Source organism: Chiloscyllium plagiosum, unplaced genomic scaffold (assembly GCF_037043375.1).
Source record: "Chiloscyllium plagiosum isolate Xiang-an unplaced genomic scaffold, Cpla_swu_hap1 HiC_scaffold_2, whole genome shotgun sequence".
In the NCBI taxonomy this organism is placed as follows: Eukaryota; Metazoa; Chordata; class Chondrichthyes; order Orectolobiformes; family Hemiscylliidae; genus Chiloscyllium; species Chiloscyllium plagiosum.
This window is the reverse complement of record NW_028270140.1, coordinates 149419596-149437752: the sequence shown is the minus strand read 5'-3', so window position 1 is coordinate 149437752 and position 18157 is coordinate 149419596. Positions and strand designations below refer to the sequence as shown.

The following is an 18157-nucleotide window of genomic DNA, read 5'->3' as shown; positions in this document are numbered from 1 at the left end:
TCTCACAGATTACTGCACAGGATAAATCTTTTCAGTGTTGCTGATGTAAATTCAGCAGGGGTGTTTACCCATGTGGTAACACAAGAAAGGCAATAGAATTATCGGATGCATATAAAAGCAAAGGTAATGGGAAGCCTCTCAAACTTCAAGGTCTCTGAGTACTGAGTGCAACACTGGATTCCACATTCAGATAACTCAATTTTGACATTTCACTTTTTATGAAGTGTCAAAGGACTCAAAACTTTAAGTCTGTTTTTCTGTCTACAAATGACACCAGACCTGCTGAATTTCTCCAGCATCTTGTTTCAGATTTCCAGAATCCATAATCTTTGTTTGTATTCACTAGGATGTGGACTAAGAAAACGCATACCTTAAGAAAACTTTGAAAGTTTTTTTTAATGCTAGAATACAGGCAATATAATAGAAGTATTTAGGATTATAAAAAGATGTACAGAAACAGACAAAATTTCCACTGGGTGCACAACGCATTAGAAACCATATACACATGGTTAAAAGGCAAAGTATCCAATGTTGAGATGCAAAACTCCCCATCAGTGGTTGACACAGAAAACATGTCAACAGTCAAGCTTAAATTGGATTGGCAAATGAAGTAAAGAGGATAAAGGGATATGGAAACAGTGGATAAGTATGATTAGGACAAGATTTAGGATTAATGTCAACATAGACTGTGAGCTAAATGACTTGGTTGCATTATAACGTCCAATGTTTTAACGGATAACACAAACTAGGAACAGGAGTAGGCCATTCATACGATCATTTATCTCTCCACTCTGCAGGCACTCTGCCTCTATTCCTGATGAAGGGCTTTTGCCCGAAACATCTATTTTCCTGCACCTCGGATGCTGCCTGGCCTGCTGTGCTTTTCCAGCAACACTCTCATCTAGACTCTGGTTTCCAGCATCTGCAGTCCTTGTTTTTACCATTCAAACGATCATGGCTGTTCCTCTATTTCAACATCACATTCCCTTTACCTCCATACTTGATGCCTTTAAAATCAAAATAATATATCCACCTCTTTCTTGAATACATTCAATTTTTTGGCCTCCACAGTATTCATCAGGTTTATTATCCTTAGGAGAAACTTTTTCCTCATCTCAGTCCTAAATGGCCTACCCCATTACCAGAGACTGTGATCCCTCGTTCTAGACTTCCCAAACAGAATAAACATTCTTTCTGTAGTCTGTCCTGCCCTGCTAGAATTTTATTCATTTCAATCAGATCCCTTTTTATCCTTCTAAACTCTATTGAATGTAATCAAACTAATTTTTCTTCACAGGATAGTCTTTCCATCCCAGTATCAGCCTTAGTAAACCTTTGTTGCACTCCCGCTATGGCAAATATACACTCTCTTAGGCAGGGAGACCAAAACTGCATACAAGACATGCTTGGGTCATCTACACAGACATCTTCCAAATTTCTCACCCACTCTGAAGACAACTTTCATTCGTTATGTCTCAAAGTGTTTTTAGCTGAGGTAATGGTTACAGATAAGAAATCATGTGGGCAAAAACTAAAATGAACATTCTACTGTGGCTAGAGATTCTTAAAACAGTAATATTTCTTGTTCATTTTCTGCCCTGAACTTGAGTTAGAGTCATAGAGTTGTACAGCACAGAAACAGATGTTTTGGTCTAACCTCTCTATGCTGACTAGATATCCTCAATTAATTTAGCTCCATTTACCAGTATTTACCCCATATCCCTTTAATCCCTCCTATTCACATACCCATCCAGATCACTATCAAATGTTGTTGTTCCAGCCTGCACTACTTCCTCTGACAGCTCACTCCATACACGCATCACCCTCTCCAGGAAAATGTTGCTCGTTAGGTCCCTTTTCGATCTTTCCCCCTCACCTTAAACCTATGCCGTTTTTTTAGACTCTCCTACCCCATTGAAAAGACCTTGTCTATTTATCCTATCCATGCCCCTCATGATTTTACAAACCTCTATAAGGTCACCCCTCAGCCTCCGACATTCCAAGGAAAATAGTCCCAGCCTGTTCAATCTCTCCCGATAGCTCAAACTCTGCAACATCCTTGTAAATCAAACTTTTTCTGAAACCATTCAAGTTTAAACAACATCCTTCAGCAATCAGGGAGACCAGAATTGAATGCAGTGTTCCCAAAAAAATGGCCCAACCAATGTCCTGTACAGCCACAGATGACCTTCCAACTTCTACACCCAACGCATTGAGCAATTAAGGCAAATATGCCAAACGCTTTCTTCACTATCTATCTACTTGCGACTCCACTTTCAAGGTACTATGAACCTTCACCCCAGGTCTCTTTGTTTGGTAACACTCCCCAGGATGCTGCCATTAAGTGTGTAAGTCCTAAACCCAATTTACTTTATCAAAATGCAACACCTCACATTTATCTAAATTAAACTCCATTTACCACTCCTCGGTCCAATTCTGGGCCAAGTCTGCATATGTCTGGATTGAATGAGCAAATCCAGTTAACGATTTTGGTGGCTGCAACTATTCTCCCACCAATTAAAGTCTTTATAATTAACACCACAAATTACTCAAGATAAAAGCTTCAAAGTTGAGTTCTGTTTTCATTGACCATATCAGTGACCATCGTCATTTTAAGAAGTTAGACAGTCAATCTGCTTCCTCAATTTTTTCCAGCAATCATTCACTCATAAATAAACAAGAACATTTGACTGACAGCAGAAAAAGATATTATCACAAATCCAATCTAAAAGAAAAGGAATGATTGCAAGTTAACAATTCATATATAAAAAAGCATAGGTATTTAAAGTCGCTCTTTCAATAGCTGATAGACATTGTGTGCACTGGTTAGAGGCTTTGGTTTGCAATGCTAATTGCCAATTATCAATTCTTGAACAAGCATATGATTTTACAGTTTCCAAAGTTGAATTGCAGGTTTGCGTACTCCATCTGCTGTACTGCATGCTAAGCATCAATCCTCAGTCATGCTAAGTAAAAATATAATTAGCACCTGTATGGTCACCTATAAAGAAGCCAACTGAAGTAAGATTAGCATCATGTTGAAAAGGAATTTTCGATCCTGCGTAAAGACTTTTGATCCTTGGCAGGTGTACTTTACAAGCCAATAATATTCCATAACATTATTTTCAAAGAACCATATGGAGAAGCAATATTCATTAATTTTAAAAATAGAAAATGCATTGTTCAACATTATAAACTTTATCAGAACATGCAGTCTTAGAGATAATATAACAATGACTATAACAAATTCTGCTGAAAATTACATATAATTCATAGCAACTGTATTTGTAATTTTTCCAAAAATCATGAAAATATCTAACAAATTCTTATCCACCTCATCCCAAACAAACAAAAATGCAACCTATCAATGGAGGTCTTTTAGGCAGCAATTTAAAATTACCTCTGCTTAGTACTGTGGCTCTCCGACAGGTGAGAAACAGTTTGTACTTTCCCATCTTCCTCGGATTCGTCTTTTACCATACTGCCTTTAACTTGTGGTTCTTCTCTACTTGCCTTCACTCCAATTGGCAGCTTCCTCTTTTCCATCTTTCGTTGCTGGCAACATACTTCTATTTTTGTTTGTTGCCCTCCTCCTTCTGCCTGTTTTCCAGAGGACTGTGCCAGGCACTTGCATTTGGAGGTTTTGTGCTCCCGTCTGCTGATAGCTCTTTCTGTCCATGATTCACCTGGACTCTCACTTTCTATCCTCTCCTGTGAAGGTGATCCACAGTTACTTTTACATGGCTGATCCTCTCCTTTATGAAAACCAGAATCTGCAACATCTACAGTATCATCCAATGAACTGATCCCCACTGGCTCAGAGATGTTGTGAACTATATCGTCCGGAGTCACAGCAAGGTGGACACAATGATTTACACCATTTTTCATTTCAGCAGGGCATAGCTTTGGGGAATCATCTGGAGAAACATGACTGCAGACTGAATCATAATTTATTATAGTCTCCGCTTCAGAGGAGCAAGTGATGGACTGAGATTTGGGGTTAAAGATAACAGTTGCAGAAATTTTCATTCCACCAGTCCTATGTGCTATTTTTTCTGCAGTTTCACTAGGTTGTACATCATCAGTACCTACAGTCCAACCATTGAGGTAAGAACCGGATTCTGATATATCCAAACATTTACAATAGATTTCTGCTGTGTTATTTTTCTTTTGATTGGCTTGTCCTTGCAGAGGTAGTGAATCATTATTGCTTGGTTTGTGTAGTACTTCTTTTGTTTCTAAATTTTGCTCATTGCAACTATCCCTCCCCATGTTTTCATCATCATGTGAAAGAGGCAACATGTCTGCTTGATCAGGTGGACAAGAATCAGGAGCCAAAGAGAGCGATTCCTTCAAAGTGTCCATTCCCGCAAAAGCCTCACCTGCACCATCCAAATCATCCATGAAAAATACCCGTTCCTCTTCTTCAGCTTCATGCCTCACACCAGAGAGCTCGGGGTTTGTAGAGGCCTCTGGGTTACAATTATTATTCAGCACAGTCTTATGAGCTGGTGACTGGCAAGCACTTGGTGGAGAGAGCAGGCAGGACATTTCATCCCCCACCCTGTGTACCATTAAGTTAAGCTGCTCCAGCTCCTCCTCATCATATTGCATTGAACATGCAAGTTCAGCGTCTGTATTTTCAGCTTTTACACACAATTTATCTTGAACGAGTTTCTCAGGAACTACAGGTGGAGGAATGGGAGAGGGTACCTCTGGATCAACAGCAAATTCACCATCCTGAGATATACACAGGTTACGTTCAAGTGTGTGCAACTCATCTTCTGTCAATGTCTGTAGTAGGTCCCTAATTAGAGAGGTGAGAGAAAACAAGACTGAGGAAGAGTGGGATGCCATTAAATAAAACAGAGTAATTTCCAAGTTTTTGCTCCAATACTTTGTTAATTATAAGAAAAAATAAATCATCATCTGATATTGTGGAACTTGAACCTTGCTGAAAAATAAAGACATTTTGTTGAAGCTTTTCATCTTGCACCCATCACCACGATTCCCATTATCATCAATGCAATGGGAAAAAACAACAGCTGTATTGTCTGAAGGAGACAATGGATTGGCCAGTGGACTCCTGGCCAATACTTCTGCCTCAGGCTTGCTGCAGTGCTCCAGTGAAGCTCAGTACAAGCTGAAAGAACAGCATCTTATTTTCCGCTTGGGAACTCTGTAGCCTTCTGGACTTAATATCACGTTCAGAAATTTTAGGACTGGAGGCACCTTCTCCCATGTCCTGATCCAAACTCCTATACACGAAACCTTGTCATCATCATCGGCTGCTATTACATACAACCCATTGACAGCTACTCATAGTCCCCATTCGTAGCTATTCATTCCCCCAGACTGGCCTTTATCCATTCCTTCGTCTGGCAAAGTATTTTTCTCTCTCTTTTTGTGCTTTATTTCCACCTATAATTTGCATAAATACTAACCTTTTCCTAGCTACCATCAGTTTTGAAGGGTCACTGGACTTGAAGCATTAACTCTACTGTCTCTCCAACTGTTGCCGGACCTGCTGAGTTTTTCCAGCAATGGTGACGGCCTATAGCTCACCAATAGGATAAACAACACACTGAGGAACCAACAAAAAAAACGGACAGATAACCAGGTTTGACCTACAAAGAATGAAACCTGAAAGCACAACACCCCCAGATTCTATGGACTACTTAAAGGACACAAACCAGACATCCCACTCAGACCCATCGTATCACTACCAGGGACACCATCACACAAACTTTTCCAGCAATTTCAGTTTTTGTTTTTGATTTCAAACATCCACAGTTCTTTCTTGAAGTAACTTTTTGAACTGTGATGATAACTATGTCTACATGTTCACTTGGTCCTCTGTATTAATAAGCAGTTGCCTAAAATGGGCTCAAGTGACTATCCTAAATTGGCTGTCAGTGCAATCCTTCACATACTCAAAGAGGACCACAGCAATTCTTCATTGTACATGCTTGATACTCAAATAAGATGCATTAAAGCTATCCTGTAGTGTAATAGACACCATGGTCAGACAATTTCTTGCTGTGGATCATGCAAACTCAATGAGACTACTGTCATCACTTTGGTCCTGAACATTTATGCCACATCATGAACATCTCCAACAAGTGAGAATCTAAACATCACTCCTTCACATTCTATGGCATTATCATTATTATATTCCATACTGTCAAGATCTTGGGGACTTGGTAATTATTAGAACTAATCACATACGCACCATAGCAAGTCAGAAGCTACAAATCTTGCAGTAATTAACTTACCTCATGATACCCCATGCCTGTCCACCACCTACAAAGCACAAGTTAGGAGTGTGATAGAATACTCCCCACTTGCCTGGATAGGTGCAGCTCCACCAATACTCAAGAAGCTTGACACATCCAGAACAAAGCAGCTCACTTGATTGGCAGATCATCCACAAACATCCACTTCCTCCACTATTGATGCTCAGTACATACACTACTGCTGTGTACAAGATGCACTGCAGAAATTCTCCAAAGATCATGAAACAGCATCGTCCAAACTCTCAATCACTACCATCTAGAAGGACAGGACAGGACAGGACAGTAGTTATAGGGGAGCACCAACACCTGCAAGTTCCCCTCCAAGTTACTCACCATTCAGACTCAAATATCTCTAGAGCATTGGAGGCTGAGGGATGACCATATAGAGAGGCATGGATAAGGTAAATAAACAAGATCTTTTCCAGGGAATCCAGAACTAGACGGCATAGTTTAGGGTGAGAGGGAAAGGATTTGAAATGGATCTAAGGGGCAAATTTTTCATGCAAAGGATGGTGCGTGTATGGAATGAGCTGACAGAGGAAATGGTGGAGGCTGATTTAATGACAACATTCAAAAGGCACCTGGGTGGGTATATGAATAGGAAGAGTTTGGAGGGATATGGGTCAAATGCTGGCAAATGGGACTAGATTCATTTTGGCTATCTGTTTGGTATGGATGAGTTGGGCTGAAGGGTCTGTTTCCGTGCTGTACCTCTCTACGACCCTATACCATTCCTTCAATGTCAAAATTTTGGGTCTACCTACAGCAAATAGACTTGGTTGAAGGACAACTAAAGACAAGCAGTAAATCCTGGCTCAGCCAGCAAAACACACAACTAATGACTGAATAAATTTGCTAAGTATCCCGGTTGACCTCAGACTGCCCTAGAAGCAGAAGCTATCGCAAACATTTGAGCAACACATGAAGCTAGTTGTTTCATGTTCCGGGTGCTGGCAGGTGGGATTAGATTGGGTTAGGATATCTGTTCGACATGGACAGGTTGGACCGAAGGGTCTGTTTCCATACTATACATCTCTATGACTCTATGTTGTGACTATGTAGTATCAATACAAATGCATGTTGCCATCACGTCAAAGAAACTGCTAACCTAACATACAAATGAGTTATTTTTAGTATGATAGAGATACAAGGTTGTTTGCACAAAGCCAGCCACTGACTGAAGCCAAACAGCTTGCACTTGCAAAACTCAATACTCATAACATTAGATTTGATTCTGCAAGTGGACATCATATGCTAAATAATCCTGGGTGTGCAAATAATTATGCAGTTAACTAATATAAGATCTCAGTCAAGCTTGCAATATGGTGTATTTGGACGTACTTGAAGTTACATACATTATTAATACATAGATGCTGGTCTTTATAGATTTAAAAAAAAACATATACATACTCTACACATTCTCAGTACAACTAAATGGGTGACAGTCACTTTCTATTTCATTTATGATGGCAATTCTTTGAACAGAGTTAGGCTGCCTGCAGATAACTTGAATAAAGCTTGACAGTTTAGTTTTAGTCATCATTTAATCGGTGTATTCTCCACTGCAACATTTCAATCAGAGTCTACTTGCAACCAATCAGTACTCTTCTCTCATACATACTTCTTCCCCACTTTGGTATTTCTTGTGAATTGTACCAATGAAAAGATTCAACAAAATGCCTTTTATTCCTGCAATGCCAAAAAAAATCAGAGGTTAAACAGTTTTAATGTACTCATTATACTTAGCCTATTTTTAATGGAGTTCTGCCTCAGAATATATTTCCGATCTGTCGATGAAAGATGTTGCATCATCTGAGGCCATGCCATACTGAGCAATAAACATTATATATTCGGGATACATTCACTGGGACATGGGACAAAAGATAAAACATCTGCTTTTGCACTAGGAAGTAGCTACACAAGGCAATTACAAATATAACAGGAGAAAGTGAGGACTGCAGATGCTGGAATACCAGAGTTGAAAAATGTGGTGCTGGAAAAACACAGCAGGCCAGGCAGCATCCGAGGAGCAGGAGAAACGTCGATTCTCCTGCTCCTCGGATGCTGCCTGGCCTGCTGTGTTTTTCCAGCACCACATTTTTCAATTACAAATAATAATGCCCGCTGCATACAGCAAACACCAGGCTCTGCAAAGTAACGTTTTGCTACAGTACCATCAATTCATCAATCGGAACGAATTTGCATGTGGCAAACATCCATTAGCATCTTCCAGTAACATTTGTTAACATTTGTGTATCTGAAGTATAAACCATGCAACATATCAAACATATGGTCTGTTACAATAATTGTTGTCATTATTCAAGTGTTGCAGATACCTGAAAGCACTGCAGCTCCAAAATTAGTTTTCTGACAGAATTATCAGCAAAATGTCAAGATGCAATGAATTGAAATGTCCAGCAAGTATAAATTTGCAGAGTTCTGGACATGGAATGAGAAAACTACTATGATGTGAAACTTGGGGTGGGGCATGCAAAATCAAGTAATTGCACTTCACTGTCACTTAAATATATCACCCAGTGGGAAATGAAGGATTGGATACAATTCATGGTAGAGTTTTAGATTGGAGGTGTGGGAGGTAGTTAAATGGACTCAATCATAATCTTTTGATTGAGTTAAAACTACAGAAAATCTAGCACCTCCATGTACATTTCACTTGTGTTGTAAAATTCCAAAGTGCTATAGTTTTCATTACCAAATAAACCTTACCAGTTCAATCTGTTCCTCCCGGCTTCTTAATTTCTGAAAATTACTTTCTATTTTTACAGCATCTATTAGTATAAAGAAATCTCAAAGCATTTCATGGGGCAGTGGAGAACAAATGGGGACTCAAAAAAGAGCAGAGTGGGTTGAAAAAAGGGTTTTAAAGACAGACAGGGAGATGGTGTTACAACAGAGGAATAGCAAGCCAAACCGAATCAGCCACACTATCACTGGTTTGCTATGCTGTGAAACCAGAATAATGAGCCTCAAAATTGTGCAATTGTTCCTAACTAGACATTACAAACCACAGATCTTAGGCACCAAGTTAATCACAAACAAAAAGTAACAATTTATTATTAATAATGTAACTTCAGCAGAACACAGATAAACTACAGGGCAATTTAATTAATATCTAAGCCTAATCTTCTTTGATCATAAACCCCACTCTCACATCGATTAGATAGTTGGACACAATTAAGGAATATTAAAAAATGAAGAAGTGTAATTTGCTAGTCTGATTGCCATTTTAACAATGAATACCAGGCCTTCTTGAAATTCTTGGAAGATGGATTGATTTATAGACATAAAGAAATGCGTATTTTGCTTCAATTCTGACTTCTAATGGTCAATACAAACAATTGCTGCAGACCTCTGGAGACTCTTACTTATTTGTTACAGACTGGGATTCTTTTGTCAGAATTTTCAATTTTCAATAAGTCAACAACAAGAGAGTAATCAAACAGCAAAAACCAAAAATAGCCCCAGTGTGGAAGCTTCCAAAGCAAAAATGCCTCCTGCCTAAACCTAGTCAAAATTAATTCACTTTAGTTTCTTGTTTCCTTTCAACATTCTCTGTGCTTGGCTAGCCAGCATTGGTTCTCCCTCGATTAACCTATTCCAGAGTGTAGCAACATTGTGGAGCAGAAATCAATCTGTATTATCTTTCCAGGCCAGATCCCAACAGCAAACATCTGCCTTTTGTCTTTTTCTTTTAAAATAAACAAGCTGTGACTCAAATGCAATTCTCAGTTTTAATCTCAGTTCAAAGTCAACAGTGAGAAAAACAAGGGGAAGCTGAAACAACGAAGTGTGGATGCAAAAAAAAAGCAGAAAATGACTTTAAACTAACAAAGAGAGAGCCTGGGCTCAATTAGAAACAATAGTTCTTATTCTTTTTAGATTAGATTAGATTAGATTAGATTAGATTAGATTAGATTACTTACAGTGTGGAAACAGGCCCTTTGGCCCAACAAGTCCACACCGCCCCGCCGAAGCGCAACCCACCCATACCCCTACATTTACCCCTTTTTTTTAACCTAACACTACGGGCAATTTAGCATGGCCAATTCACCTGACCAGCACATCTTTTATTTACTCTAATATTTAAACTGAGTTCAGGTCACAAACCAGCATATGGAAGAAATGATACTAAGAAAATGATTGTTCTAATAAATTGGTAAAAAAAAGTATCACTTATTTGGCTCACATTTATTGACTAATCCCAGTTCTCTTGAGAAGGTCCAGTGAACCACCTTCTTGAGTTGCTACTGTATAGGTACATCCACTGTTCAGAGTCGATAAAATGTGGGGCTGGAGAAAGTACAGCCAGTCAAGCAACATCAGAGAAGCACGAAAGCCGACGTTTAGAGCAGGACCCTTTATCAAGGCTTCTCCTGCCCAAAACATTGACTCTCCTACTCCTCTGCTGCTGCTTGACCTGCTGTGCTTTTTCCAGCTCCACATTTGAATCAACTCTGACTTTGCAGCATCTGCAGTCCTCACTATCTCCACTTCCACTGTTCAGAAGGGAGTTCCAGGATATTAATCCAGTGACAGTGAAGGAAGTGAAACAGTTTCAAAATAGGGTGATCAATGTCTTGGAAGTGGACTTCCATGTGGTGGTATTTCCATACATTTGCTTCCCTTGTCCTTCTCATTGGCATGCAGTCACAGGATTGCAAGGTAATGTTAAAGGAGCCTTGGTAAGTTACTGCAGTGCATCCTGTAGATTGTATCCATTGCTGCCTTGTAGATGGACAGGAGGAATCAGATGGTGGGTTACTTGCCACAGAATTCCCAGCTTCTGACCTGTGTTGCAGAACACTATTTACATACCAGTTCCAGTTCTAGCCAATGGTAAACCTTAAAATGTTGAAAAATAGAAGTTTTAATAATGGTAGTGCCATTGAATGCTTTGGGAAAAATGGCTTGATCTTCTTATTGGCGATAGTCATTGCTTGACACTTGAGGCCAGAATGTGACTTAAGATAAAAGTGCAAAGACATCAAACTTGAAAAACATGCACAAACATGTAAAGAGATAGACACAATCAAAAGAAAAACAAACAGGGCATCGAAATTAATATGAGAAAATAACATGAGGAAATTATAATGAAAAATGAATTTGAATCTCCGCAGATGGACAAGAAAAACCTAAATATTGCCCAATTTATTGTAAACTTGTGTTACATCAGATTTTGGGGAGGTAATGGCCTAGCGGTATTATCACTGGACTATTAATCCAGAAACTCAGCTAATGTTCTAGGGTCGTGGTTTCAAATCTAGCCATGGCAGATAGTGGAATTTGAATTGAATAAAAATCTGGAATTAAGAGTTTAACGATGACTATAAAAATCATTGCCAATTGTCAGGAAAAAAACAATCTGCTTCACTGATATCCTTCAGGGAAGGAAACTGCCACCCTTCCCTGGTCTGGCCATCATGAGACTCCAAATTTACACCAATATGGCTGACTCTTAGCTGCCCTCTGTGCAATCAGGGACAGGCAATAATGTTGGCCCAGACAGTGACACTGTCATCCCATGAATGAATTTTTAAAAAATCAATTTTATAGTTATGTTACTGACAAAGCACATCAGAAAAGTCAATGTGACCACTCCGCAAATTTCTGCCTACTAATCATACCTGGTGATTTCCTGATGGGTGCTTCCAGGAGGTGGAGATATGCATTGATAGCCAATTGTCCTTTCATACAAAGGAAAGCTGTCAGTACACTCAAAACTGACAAGAACCAAGACCAGCAAAGGTACCTGATTTGACTTAGCCTACTCCTTAAAAAGAATTGAAAAACTGATACAGTCAAATGTCAATATTACATTAAACTGGGCAATGAGTGTGTAATGGAAATGGAACTCAGCATGAGAATAAAGCATTTAGCAAGTTAATGTTAAAAGCTCATTTTGATTGACAGCATGGAAACTGACTAAAGGCAAATCATAAAATCATTTAAATTGTTCATGGAAGTATAGCTATCCAATTTACAGGAAAGGATGCTGATTGGTGAAGATTACATATATAGCTGTTTGGAATACTAACTTAGAAATAATTTACTTTGAAGAACACTGTGCACTCTTTTGGTGCAACATTTAGATTAGATCTCTATATTGAACTGCTGCCAAGATTCTGCCTTCAGTTGACACTCATAAAATGTCGATTAAACTACCAGGTGGCACAATGGCTCAGTGGATAGCATTGCTGCCTCACAGCATGGGGACCTGGGTTTGATTCCACCCTTGGGGAACAGTCAGTGTGGAGTTTGCATATTCTCCCAGTGTCTGCATGTGTTTCCGCTGGGTGCTCCGGTTTCCTCCCATAGTCCAAAGATGGGCAGCTTAGGTGGATTAGCCATGGGAAATGCAGAATTACAAGGACAGGATAGGGGGTGGGTCTGGGTGGATCCTCTTTGGATGGTCATTATGGACTCAAGGGGCAGAATGGCCTGCTTCCACATTGTAGGGATTCTATGATTCGACAAGCAAATGCCCCATAATGGCGCAGCAATTCGGCAGTTGATAAAGTGCAGGAAGGTTGTAGATCAGATTCAACTATGCACTTGGTTAGCCAGTGCAATGTATGGCAAATGACAGAGTACAGGTATTATCAAATCTGTATTCCCAGCCCTCTCCTGTAAAGCACCCACCAATCCCACCAAACTGCAGATTTCAAGCACTGGAGAAAGTGAGGACTGTAGATGCTGGAGATCAGAGTCAAAAAACGTGGCACTGGAAAACCACAGCAGGTCGGGTAGCATCCGAGGAGTGGGTGGGGTGGGGGAGGTGGAGCCAAGGAGGCTGAGAGATAAATGGGAGTGGGTGAGGCTGGGGGGAAGGTAGCTGAAAATTAGATAGGGAGATGAAGGTGGGGCTGGTGGTGATAGGTCAAAAAGGAGGGTGGAGCATAGAGGCAGGTGCCCATGGCCTCCCCTTTCATCTGATGTAAGTGGGAGGGTTCGAAGGAGAAATTGTTGAGGGTAAGGACAAGTTCAGCCAATCAAATGAGTTTGTCAGTAAAAGGGTATGATTGGATTGGTGGGAGAAGAAGAAATGGAGGGTTTGGAGGCCTTTGTCATGGCAGAGAGACATGCATAGGGACTGGATGTCCATGGTGAAGATGAAGCGTTGGGGACTGGGGAACCAAAAGGCATGGAGGAAATGGAGGGCGTGGGTGGTGTCCCAAATGTATGTGGGGAGATCTTGGATCAAGGGGTCGGGTCCGTGTCAAGGTATGAGGAGAGGAATTCGGTGGAGCAGGAGCAGGCGGGGACAATGAATCGATCAGGGCAGTTCGGTTTGTGAATTTTGGGTAAGAGTTAGAACCGGATGGTGCAGGGCTCTCGGACTATGAGGTTGAAGGCTGTGGATGGAAAATCCCCAGGTGATGAAGTTGTGGATGCTCTGGGACATGATAGTTTGGTGATGGGAGGTGAGGTCATGGTCTTGGGGCAGTAAGAGGTGGTGTCCATGAGTTGGCTCCTGGCTTCAGCAGTGGACAGGTCGGTACACCAAACTACAACGCGCCCCCCTTGTTCACTGGTTTGATGGTGAGAATGGGGTTAGAGTGGAGGGCTGTGCATTGCAAGGGTGAAAGGATAGAGTGGGTGAGGGAGGTTGAGGTGGTCAATGTTGCTGCGGCAGTTGGAGATGAAGAGATAGAGGGTGGGTAACAGACCAACACAGGGTGTCCAACTGGATGGAGTATGTTGGAGGCAGGATACGGGGTCCTCGGAGGATTGGTGGGAGTCCTGATGTAAAAAGTAAGTATGGAGGCGCAGGAAGAAAAATTCAATGTTGCGATGTCTTGAATTCGTTGCTCTGGGAGTGTAGCAGAATGAAGGACTGATCGTTCATCCTCAGTGAGGGGGGGGGGGAAGTCTCAGGGGGATGGTAAATACACAGCAGGACTAGGGGCTAGGACTTGTGTAGAGTTGGAGTCAGGGGTGAGGGTAGAGACGGGGGGGGGGGGGGGGGGGTGGTGTATGGTCATGGTATAATGGGCGATGTCACCAAAGGAAGTGACACATACAGTGAAGGGTCAAGGGGATTGGAAGCGCTGCATTCGGTGGCGGAAGCGACGTTCCACGTGATATTAGTGATGTCTTCGGCGGTGGATGACTGTGCATTGGCTGTGGTCTGGTGAATGACGTCGATGGGGGCAGAAGTGCTGAGGCAGCAGCAACGTCAGGGGTGGAATTAACGTGACAGGTAGCCTTTGCAGTGGTTTTGGCAGCGGTTGTACTTGTGGTGATTGTGGAGGCGGCAGTCCTGGCAGCGTTTTCAGAGGCGATATAGTCAACAGTGGCTGCCTTCTGAAGGACAGTTTGGAGGGTGGGGGGGGGGGGGGGGGGGGTGGGGGGGGGGGGGGGGGGGGGGGGGGGGGGGGTGCGCGGAAGTGACGTCACCATTTGCTTCGGTGGTGGCGGCTGTAGGGACTGCATGATAAATGGCATCTGACCAGTTCTGGAAGCCGAGAGAAGGTTCTGGAATGATCGAGGAACCTCGAGTTTGGAGGTACGTACATGAAAGTTTTGTGTACAGGACAACCGCTGTAACCGTGGGTCCGGTCACCACGGTTTCTGTTACCTGTGGTAACAGAACATATTGCATGGAACATTCCAGAACCATGGACCGGGGACTTCTGGGCAGGGTAAATTTCCCATTTAAATAAATGGGTTTGCTATTGTTCGTGGTTCTGAGCATCCGCAGTAGGTCTTGGAACATATCCTCCAAGGGTAAGGGGGTCTACTGTACCTATGTTCCTTGATATGCAATAAGCTGGAGAAAAATCATTTGTTGAGTGTGTGGATTCTTCTTAGGGTGTAAAGCAGCAGAGGTCCTTCGCAGGTCTGGGAGTGTGTGGACCCCAGCTGGGGCAGGGCTGACTGCAGGGAGAGTAGGGGGCGGTGCATGGCTACAGGTGTGGAGCGGAGGATGTGGACGGAGAACAGTTTCTGGAGACTTTTGATTTGGGGAGTCAGGGTGCCAACTTGTGGAACGTTTCAGAGAACAATTCTGGGACACGCACCAAACAACCCCAACGCCCTGTGTTAAATACTTCAACTCCCCGCTCCCACTCCGCCAAGGACATGCAAGCCCTGGGCCGCCTCCCACTGCCAAACAGGAGGAGGAACACCTCACCTTCCGCCTTGGGACCCTCTAACCACATGGAATCAATGTTGATTTCACCAGTTTCCTCATTTTCTCTCTTCCCACCTTATTCCAGATCCAAACTTCCAAATTGGCACCACCCTCTTGAACTGTCCTACCTGTTCATCCTCCTTCCCAACTATCCGCTCCACCCTCCTCTCCAAACGATCATCATCAGCCCCACCTTCACCTACATATCACATTCCCAGCTGCTCCCCCACCAGGCCTCCCCTCCCTTCCCATTTATCTGTTAGCCCCCTTGCAACCACCTCCAACCTCCACCCCCACCACCAAACAGTTATAGAAGCAAAAGGAGAGAGAAAAGTGGGAGAAAATACTAAAGTGAAAACAAATGTCAATTATCTAAGACCTACTTTGTTGCTACAAAACGTACAATCCATGTTTCCTCAAAATTGTTAGTTTACAAAGGTCCATTATTTTTACATTCTGATAAGTCAGAAAAAATGAAGAAATATTTTTCAAGGAAGCACTTGACCACTTTAAAAACCAACTTTGAAAGTTGCCTATTGTATTATGAATGTAAAATTTACATACATAAGGGGATAGAGGAAAACAGCTCAGAAAATAAGTACAGCAGAGCATCTAGTTAAGCAATTTAAAATATTCTGCCTACTTTCTGCTACATTAAAAAGAGAAAGAATTTTTCTATTGCCTTCTTGTCAACGTCAAGCCACTAGTTTGAGAGATGCTGAGGGACTGATGATCTATACTTTTGATCAAGGTCAAAAATTCATAACAGGGACAAAAAAAAGTATAAAGTTAATCTTCAAGTAATTTTTTAAAAACAAAAGTTGATTCAGACTACATACAATGCAAAACAGATCACTGTTACAATCTGAAACATGATGCAAACAAAGACTTTTGTTAATCTTACCTGATTTTTCGCAACAGTGTGCGAAATGGTCTAAACAGGTCAGACATATCTTCTAGCTTGCGTTCCAAGTTCAATGGCCCCTCAGGGAAGACCAATAAACCACTTTATAAAAGATTTTGGGAGAAACTCGATTAGAAATTATCAAAAGTATGCTTCAAAATGTTAGATGGCACATATGCCAGCATTTATTGCCACCAAATTATAAAAGTTACATGCAACTTGTGAGAATTCTTCTAAAGCTAAATATCTAGCACAACTTTCATGCTGTCTCAGGGCAACAGACAGACATGAAGGTAGATTAAGTTGTGAGTAATTGGTAGCGAGTTTTGAGAAGATTTGTAGCTCAGGTTGAGGCTCTGGATGTAGGTTTGCTCACTGAGCGAGAAGGTTGGGTTTCAGACATTTTGTCACCATACAAGGTAACATCATCAGTGAGCCTCTGAGTGAAGTACTGGTGGTATGGCCCACTTTTTATTTCTGAGTTTAGGTTTCCTTGCATTGGTAACATCCTTTCCTGTGATGTCATTTCATGTTCTTTTTCCTCAGGGTGTGGTAAATAGGATCCAAGTCAATGTGTTTGTTGATAGAGTTCCAGTTGGAATGCCATGCTTTTAGGAATTCTCGTGCATGTCTGCTTGGCTTGTCAGAGGATGGATGTGTTGTCCCAATCGAAGTGGTGTCCTTCCTCATCTGTATGTATGGATACCAGTGAGAGAGGGTCATGTCTTTTTGTGGCTTGTTGATGTTGGACAAACAGGCAGAAAACTAGCCACCAGGATACATGAACAGCAACTAGCCACGAAAAGACATGACCCACTCTCACTAGTATCCTTACGCACAGATAAGGAAGGATACCACTTCGACTGGGGCAACACATCCATCCTAGGACAAGCCAAACAGAGACAGGCATGAGAATTCCTAGAAGCATGGCATTCCAACTGGAACTCTATCAACAAACACATTGACTTGGACCCCATTCACCACTCCCTGAGAAAAAGAACAGGAAATGACATCACTGCATGAAATGACATCACCAACCCAAGGAAACCCAAACACAAATAAAAAGCGGGCTATACCACTAGTGCTTCGTCCAGAGGTTCACTGATGATGTTACCTAGTATGGTGACGAAACGTCTGAAACTAAATCTTCCAGCTCAGCGAGCAAACCTACATGCTGAGTAATTGGTGTATAATTTGGTGGCAATAAATGCTGGCCTAGCCAGCGATGCCCACATTCTAAGATGAAAATTTGGTTAAGTAGGAGATTTTAAACAGAAATAAATGCCGGATAAGTGTCTGCAGTGCCCACCCTGAGTTGGTTATCAGTTGTTCACATGGCAGGAAAATTTCAAATAGTATTTCAAAAAGGGCACTAACACAATTTTGCTCTGATTTATCAGGCATGCTGACTTAAAATACTAAGACCATATTTCATATTTTCTTCATTAATGTAATTATACTCCTAAGCAGCATTTGTCTCACCTTAAACAATATTACAAACATGCATTTACAGGTCAGATTCAAACAGCTTACATCATCTGTCTTTGGGTGTGGATACCTTTACAGTTGTACACGGAGGTAAGTTAACAACGCTCCAGTGAATTGGGCATCTAACATCTTCAACATCCTCCCCACAATGCTCTTCCTTCACCCCCAAAAACCTTGAAACCAGTTCTCTAAGTCTCAAGGATGGGATATAGCTTTGTATTGATTCATTTATGGTGTTATTATCTAACTGTATCACATGGGAATCCTTTAACCCTTCTGCAACAGTTTTCTTTATATCATAGCACATGAATTCAG

The 18157-nt window shown here is 41.5% G+C and overlaps 1 protein-coding gene across 2 annotated transcripts in view; it reads right to left on the bottom strand.

Moving 5' to 3' along the window:
• zfyve28 (zinc finger, FYVE domain containing 28) overlaps positions 1 to 18157 on the bottom strand; it is a 225231-nt gene that overhangs the window by 71047 nt on the left and 136027 nt on the right. For both annotated transcript variants that reach the window (XM_043704078.2, XM_087974545.1), the window contains exons 7-8: positions 16355 to 16456; positions 3401 to 4807 (exon numbers count right to left, since the gene is read on the bottom strand). In XM_043704078.2, coding sequence (XP_043560013.2) covers positions 3401 to 4807; positions 16355 to 16456 — 1509 coding nt within the window. The remainder of the gene's footprint in view (positions 1 to 3400; positions 4808 to 16354; positions 16457 to 18157) is intronic.